At 48.0% G+C, this 7,043-nt stretch overlaps 1 protein-coding gene across 1 annotated transcript; it reads left to right on the top strand.

Annotated features, from left to right (window-relative positions):
* The first annotated feature begins 248 nt into the window (after positions 1–248).
* On the top strand, positions 249–6,431 carry PHLDA1 (pleckstrin homology like domain family A member 1). Its single transcript, XM_012173944.4, has 2 exons — positions 249–1,462; positions 1,877–6,431. The coding sequence occupies exon 1, from the start codon at positions 255–257 to the stop codon at positions 1,434–1,436; it is 1,182 nt and encodes a 393-aa protein (XP_012029334.4). The 5' UTR covers positions 249–254; the 3' UTR covers positions 1,437–1,462; positions 1,877–6,431.
* Positions 6,432–7,043: the final 612 nt, after the last annotated feature.

The raw sequence follows: 7,043 nt of genomic DNA, 5'->3' as shown, positions 1-7,043 counted from the left end.
CTCCGCAGAGAGCCCCGCCGGGCGGAGAGGCGCGACGGCTGGAGATGGCCTCTCGGCGCCCTCTGCGCGTCGGCATTCTTCGCCCGGCAGTCGGGGCGCCCTCAGCCGCGGCCCCGGGCGGAGGAGACGAGTTTCCGGGGCTCGCGTCCCGGCCGCCAGCCTGGGGAAGGAGCGCGGAAGCGAGTGGGCGGCGGGAGGCGGGGCGCGGGGCGCGGGGGGCGTGGACCGGCCGGCTTTGGAAAGGCCCCAAGTGAATGAGGCGCGCGCCGGCGGCAGAGCGCCTCTCCAAGCTGGGCTTTCCCCCGCGGCGCGGGCGCCAGGAGCCGCCTTTTCCGCTGGGTGTCACTCGGGGGTGGGGGATATGGCCCATTCAAAAGCGCCGCGAGGGGGCCCGGCCAGTGCCCTTCAGTGAGCGCTCGCAAGAGGACGGCGGAGCCCCGGCGGCTCGCAGCTCCGGGACCTTGTGGCGCATCAGGACGCGGCTGCCCTGCTGCCCGGACCCCGAGCCGCCGCCGCCGCCGCCGCCGCCCTGCTTTCTGCGCGTTAGCCTCCTCTGCGCGCTCCGGCCCGGAGGCCGCGGGAGCCGTTGGGGCGAGGACGGCGCGCGGCTGCTGCTGCTGCCCCCGACCCGGGCGGCTGGAAGCGGAGAGGCCGAGCCGAGCGGCGGCGCCCCCTATGCCGGGAGGATGTTGGAGAGCAGCGGCTGCAAGGCGCTGAAGGAGGGCGTGTTGGAGAAGCGCAGCGACGGGCTGCTGCAGCTCTGGAAGAAGAAGTGCTGCATCCTCACCGAGGAGGGGCTGCTGCTCATCCCACCCAAACAGCTGCAACACCACCAGCAGCAGCAGCAGCAGCAACAGCAGCCCGGGCAGGGTTCGGTCGAGCCGTCCCAACCCGGAGGCCCCGCCGTGGCCAGCCTCGAGCCGCCGGTCAAGCTCAAGGAATTGCACTTTTCCAACATGAAGACCGTGGACTGCGTGGAGCGCAAGGGCAAGTACATGTACTTCACCGTGGTGATGGCTGAGGGCAAGGAGATCGACTTTCGGTGCCCGCAGGACCAGGGCTGGAACGCCGAGATCACGTTGCAGATGGTGCAGTACAAGAATCGCCAGGCCATCCTGGCGGTCAAGTCCACGCGGCAGAAGCAACAGCACTTGGTCCAGCAACAGCCTCCGCAGCCGCAGCCGCTTCAGCCCCAAAGCCAAGCCCAGCCGCAGCCTCAGTCCCAAGCCCAGCCGCAGCCCCAACCCAAACCGCAGCCCCAGCCCAAACCCCAGGCTCAGCCGAAGCCGCAGCCGCAGCCGCTTCATCCGTACCCGCATTCGCACCCTCACCCGCACCCGCACCCGCACGCGCACCCACTACCGCACCCGCACCCACCGCCGCTCTCGCAGGCGCACGGCCACCGGCTCCTCCGCAGCACCTCCAACTCGGCCTGAAGAGGGCAGCACCCGGCCCGAACGCGGTAAGGTCGGCGCGGGTCCGGGGAGCGGCTCTGGGGGTGTCAGAGCCGGAAGCCTGCTCACGGGTTCGGCTCTTGGGTGGGCAAGGGAGCAATGAACCTGGGTTTCTGGGAGGTGGAGAGAAGGGCACAGGCTGCAGGCAGCAGAGGCCGGGCGGGGAGGGCAGGCTGAGGAACGCGCGCTGGGCGGGAAGGTGCCCGCAGCGCCGCCGACCCGCCCGCGTCCGGGACGCGCGCCCCCGGCCCCGGCCGCGCCGCCGGCCGTCTCCTGGCGCGCTCGGCGCCGCTGGACTGCGGGCACTCGAGGGAGCGACCCCGGTGTTTGTCTTAGCTCCTTTGTCCGCGGGCCGGATGCCAAGAGAACTGGGCTGGTAGGAATCCGAGCTTCTCACTTCCGTCCGTGTCATTTCTTTTCAGGTTTTGGGGACCTGAGGAAGCGGGACGAGCACCTTTCTGTTGTCTTCACTTGGATCGAGAGCAAGTCTCCCCGCCCCGCACCAAATCAAGTAGTTTGAACAGAACCCGTCTGATAACTCGTGATTCCACTTATTTTCTGCATACTCTTCTTCACAATGCAGGAAAAATTTTGAGTCCAGAAGGCTTTATTTATGAACCTTTGAGAGGATCTTCCAGTTTGGTGGACCTTCTAGGAGGGATGATGTACTGTAATTTTATTTTAATGTATTTGACTTATTATTTATTAGTTTTTTTTTTCTAATGCTTGTTCTGAGACATTTCTGAATGTAGGCCATTTTCCAGAAAAGATACTTTATTTTCGAAAGCCTATCCTTAGTAAGTTGTAGTCTTGGGAAAGAAGAAAGAAAAAAAGGCGGTACAGAGGAACACAAGAATTTAATCATTATTCCTAGGGCATTTTCAGAAGGTCTGACACTTCATTGTTATACCAGGTGGTTGAAATTAAACTCTGTGATATTATGTGGGGTTTTCGTTGTTTGTTTTTTTTTAATTAGTTTTTTTCTCCTTAGACATGTATTTTGTGTAGAACTTTTAAAGAAGTTGAATGTTCAGAATGGTGTAATTATAAAAATCTAATTGCTTTTCTAAAAAGAAATCAATAGTAATGATATCTAATTCAAAATATTTAATAACATAACCCAGTTGATGGCAAGATGACTGTATCCTGAATATACAGGAGAACTTGGCCTACTGTAGGAAAAGCCTTGCTTAGGTCATCTTTGTGTGGAAGGTTTAATAATGAGTTTTCTATGATTTCAGAGTATGAGTGCATTAGATGTTTCATTTCAAAAAACGTAGTGGGGGAAAAGAATTATGCCAGTTGTTTGAGAACATTTGTGCTTTTATCCACAGTAGAAATTACCCTTCTTCATGAGCTTGGCACACTTGATGTGAACTGCATTTCCTGGCCTTTTTTTTTTTATTTTGTTCTAGAAGCATATTCTAGAATCTCATAGTTTAAAATACAATTTGTGAATGTTTCAAAGGACTGAGAGTCATAGCTTTTTGTTTCCATCCTGAGAATGTTGACCAGAGCCCTGACTGTTCTGTTCTTTGTCGCTCTGTGAGAAATCCAAGGGTTATATGTTTTGTTGTTAGGTTAACTAAACTCAGAAATTGAAAAAGGAAGGACTGGATAAACACTGGATTTGCAGTAAGAAAACAACCCAGTCTTGTTTTAGCAGCAACTTCCAGGAGTCCGGGGGGTTGGTATGGTTGGGGGAAGAGGATGTGCTTTTAAAGGTAGAACAAACCCTCTTCTGTGTGAAATGAAAAGGATGGTCAAAATCCACAAGTGCAGATGCGACTTCAGTTTAAAAAAGAGCCATAGATGCTAGCAAATCGTCTTAGGGCTGAAAATCACTGCCTATCTTGCATGGGTTTACTAACAGCTCTCTGTTTTCCATTTTCGTTTTCACAAAGTCTTGATTACTATTTTTCGAGCTTCTAAATTGGAATGGTCAGCATTAGGCCACTGCTAAGTTCTATAGTCAGGAAATGAAAATAGAATTTCATGCTAGAGGCACCTTTATTCTCCCTCCATCTCAAAAGGAGTTTGAAGGTCAAATTGCTTCTCAGTGCAATATTTAAATGATGAAAATTTGAGATCCAAAGAAGTGGTGAAAAATAAAATTCACCCAAGGGGCAAGCAGAACTTACGTGGGCTCCCACTAAAGGTGAAGTTGCAGTTGCGGAAAACAAACAAAAAAATATGATGCAGTTCAGAGAGCAGATCTCAAGAGTTCTTAAGGCAAGTTTGGTTTGATTTCTTTGAAACTACTGATGTGCTTTTTAATAATACCCCATTTCACTCTGATTTTAATAAATGCAGATCATATGACCCCATTAAACCTCAGCTTTTTTCTCAGATGAAAGGATTTTTTTTTTCAAATTCTTGTGCTATAAAAAAATTTAAATCTATGAATACTTTTAAGATTCAGGTAGGCTTTTAAAAGCACTTGCATGTTGTTAGCTTACAAAAGTATGCTTAGGTTCCCTCCTAGCTGCTAGAATTTTTTCTTTCTCACAATGGATCTGGCTCATAAGGTGGCCATCAGAATCATGGTTCCTTGTCTTATCTTTTCATAGCCCTTAGTCCTTGCTCTGCTATGATTGAGTTGACTCTCGTAGTGACTCTAGTCTGAACCCTTCTTAGTAATTGTGAAAACTCAGAAGTTAGAAGGGAGAGTAACGGGGCGGTTTTTATTATGTAACTAACACTTATTACGGCTTAATTATTCCAGAACAACAAACAAAAAAACAAGTGTACTTAACAACACACAACAACACAAAATAACAGGTGCAAATTATTGAATGTGTCGGTGGCTTTGTGTTACCTATAAGAAAACAATACGGGCCACCCAGGGTATTCTGGATAGCCTAGGGTCTTCCCAGGCGCCGCAGTGATAGCCCGCCTGCCAATGCAGGAGACGCGAGAATCACTGTGTCTGGAAGATCCCCTGGAGGAGGGCATGGCAGCCCGCTCCAGTACCCTTGCCTGGAGAATCCACGGACAGAGGAGCCTCGTGGGCTACAGTCCCTGGGGTCGCAAAGAGCACACACACCTGAAAGGTTTTCTGAGGGCTGGCAAATCACCTTCATGGAGGAAGATAAAGATACACATCTTTCGAGACCCAAGAAATGGAAGGAAAGGATAGGTCCAATAGAAAACCTACCTCTTAGATAAACATAAAATGTAAGAAGTTGGGAAATTAAAAGGAATGTTCCTTTTGGAAACAAGTTTTTGTCTTTGAACTTGTGTTCAAAGTGAGCTCAATAATATTTGTTGGGACAAATGAATGAAAGAAGGAAAAGATGTCTAATTTCTAGTACCCAGGAGACAGCTCCTCTGGCCGCACACAGTGCTTCCTTTGCTCTCTGTCATGCCATTCCCTGAGGACAACTAACGCTGGGACAGGCCATGCACCATGACGAAATTCCCTGGACATACTTTCTTAGTGGAGATCCACACAGATCTCTGTGTGCCCGGAGTACTGAGGTCAGAGAGAACATGGATATAAAGGGCCCTTTCAAAACGAACATTTCCCTCATGGAGGAAGGGGGGTTCTCTCATCATATTAGAAATCAAACCAACTTCATAATTTGGTTTCACATTTTTTTTTAAATAGAAGCGAAAGTAAAATGCAAGTTGCTCAGTTGTGTCCGACTCTGCAACGCCGTGGACTGTAGCCCCACCAGGCTCCTCTGTCCTTGGAATTCTCCGGCCAAGGATATTGGAGTGAGTTGCCATTTCCTTTTCCAAAACAAAAGCAAAATGAAGCCCAGCTTGTTGCTGAGAAGAGTTCCTCTTGGGACTTCCCTGCTGGCCCAGTGGTTGAGACTGCACTTCCGATGCAAGGGGCGGAGGTTCAATCCCTGGTCAGGGAACTAACATCCCACATGCCCCAATATGCGGCCAAAAAGGTATTAAAAAAATAAAGAGTTCCTTTTAACACCTAAACACTGTTAGGAAGTCTGGCTTAAGTTGAGAGACCTGTTTTAACTCTCTTTTGCCAAACACTATTAAAATTTTCTCATTTAAAGCTGACACTGTATGAGTGTATGAGTTGAAACACATCACTTATTTTCTGTCCCCTGGGAAAGTGAATTGGTTTTAATTTGGCTCCAAGTGTTTACACCGCCATATTCAGTGGCAGGTTTACAAGAGATCTAAGACCTGAATGAAACTGGAGCAATCTCGTAGAAAATAGAGCTTCATAGGTTGAGGATGGGCCTGAGAGCCTCTCTTACTTTTTTAAAATAAATGTCAAATTAATTGGTTTTACTTTACCAACAAAATGTCTCAGTAGAATAAAATTTAAATTTGGAAATTATAGAGCTCAATATTGAATCCATCGATGATTTTTTTAAAGAGAAATACACTCTTTGCCTAAAGCCACTTAAGATGTATTCATTGTAGAATTGCATTGGTTGGGTTTTATTTTTCTAAATTCTTGACAATTTAAAGGATGAATTTTGATCTGCAGTGCTGAACGGCCAATCTGGACTGACTTAAGACTGGATGACAAAGTGATGTGACTTTGCTGGCAGGATATCTGCCAAATAGAGGATAGCGTCCAACAGGGTTTCTTGGAAAGGGCATTATTCTCTGATGCAGGAGGCAAGAGGACTCTGGACCATTAGAAACAGCTACATAAAAACTCCTGTTGTGAAGCTGGCCTCCCAGTGATCAGCTGGGTGGGTGGTGGGGAAGCAGATTTTTTAACAACAGGTTATCCTTCCGCATCATTGTATTTATTTTGAGAAGAAAGATAATTGTCTGTTACATTCCCCTATCAGTCTTCTGGTTAAAGTTTCAGAGTATGCAAGCATTACCATGAACCAAATGCTTTACAAGCTATCACATTTGTGAACTTAATGAAATGGTCATAATTTGTGTAAATATGTCTCTAAGTGATGTTGGAGAGTTGTGACTCATAGTCCATATTTTCAAAATGCATCCCATTTCAAATAAAGTATCTATAGAGGTGATTGACCTGTGGACTGTTTTGAAGGCTTTGTTCACCTGTCGCATACACTGCGTGTTCTTGTGGGAAGAAGAATGTTCTAAAGGGCTTGGCCACTGTAAAGGGTATGATGATTTGGGGAAGAAAAATACCTCCTTAAAAAATATTGTTATTGACTTATTTGATTGTGCTGGATCTTAGTTGCAGCATGCTGGATCTTTAGTTGTGCCGTGCAAGATCTTAGTTGCAGCATGTGGGACCTAGTTCCCTGCTCAGGGATCGAACACCAGGCCCCTTGCATTGGGAATGTGGAGGCTTAGCCACTGGACCACAAGGGAAGTCCCTGAAAAAGACCGTTTTTTGAGGTTGGCTGGGCATTTTGAATATAGGATATAGAAGTTCACTTGGGTTATTTGGAGAGATAATTTTTGCCTTTTGAGTGCTAATGGATATGAGTTGCAATTTTTCTGTAGTGCCTGGAGGATAAGTAATGGTCCTTAGTGAGTTAGATTGGAGGTAATTCCTTCTGGAGTCCCAGAGAAATTTGAGTCCTCCTGGGTCCCTTGCCAAGGTGAAGCTTTGACTCTAAGAGAATCGTCTCTCAAAGTGGTATCTATAAAACTTGCTGTTTTGTGTTGAGA

The sequence above is a fragment of the Ovis aries genome, chromosome 3, assembly GCF_016772045.2.
Source record: "Ovis aries strain OAR_USU_Benz2616 breed Rambouillet chromosome 3, ARS-UI_Ramb_v3.0, whole genome shotgun sequence".
Classification (NCBI taxonomy): domain Eukaryota; kingdom Metazoa; phylum Chordata; class Mammalia; order Artiodactyla; family Bovidae; genus Ovis; species Ovis aries.
Note: the sequence above shows the minus strand (reverse complement) of the source record. Positions and strands in the feature narration are given on the sequence as shown.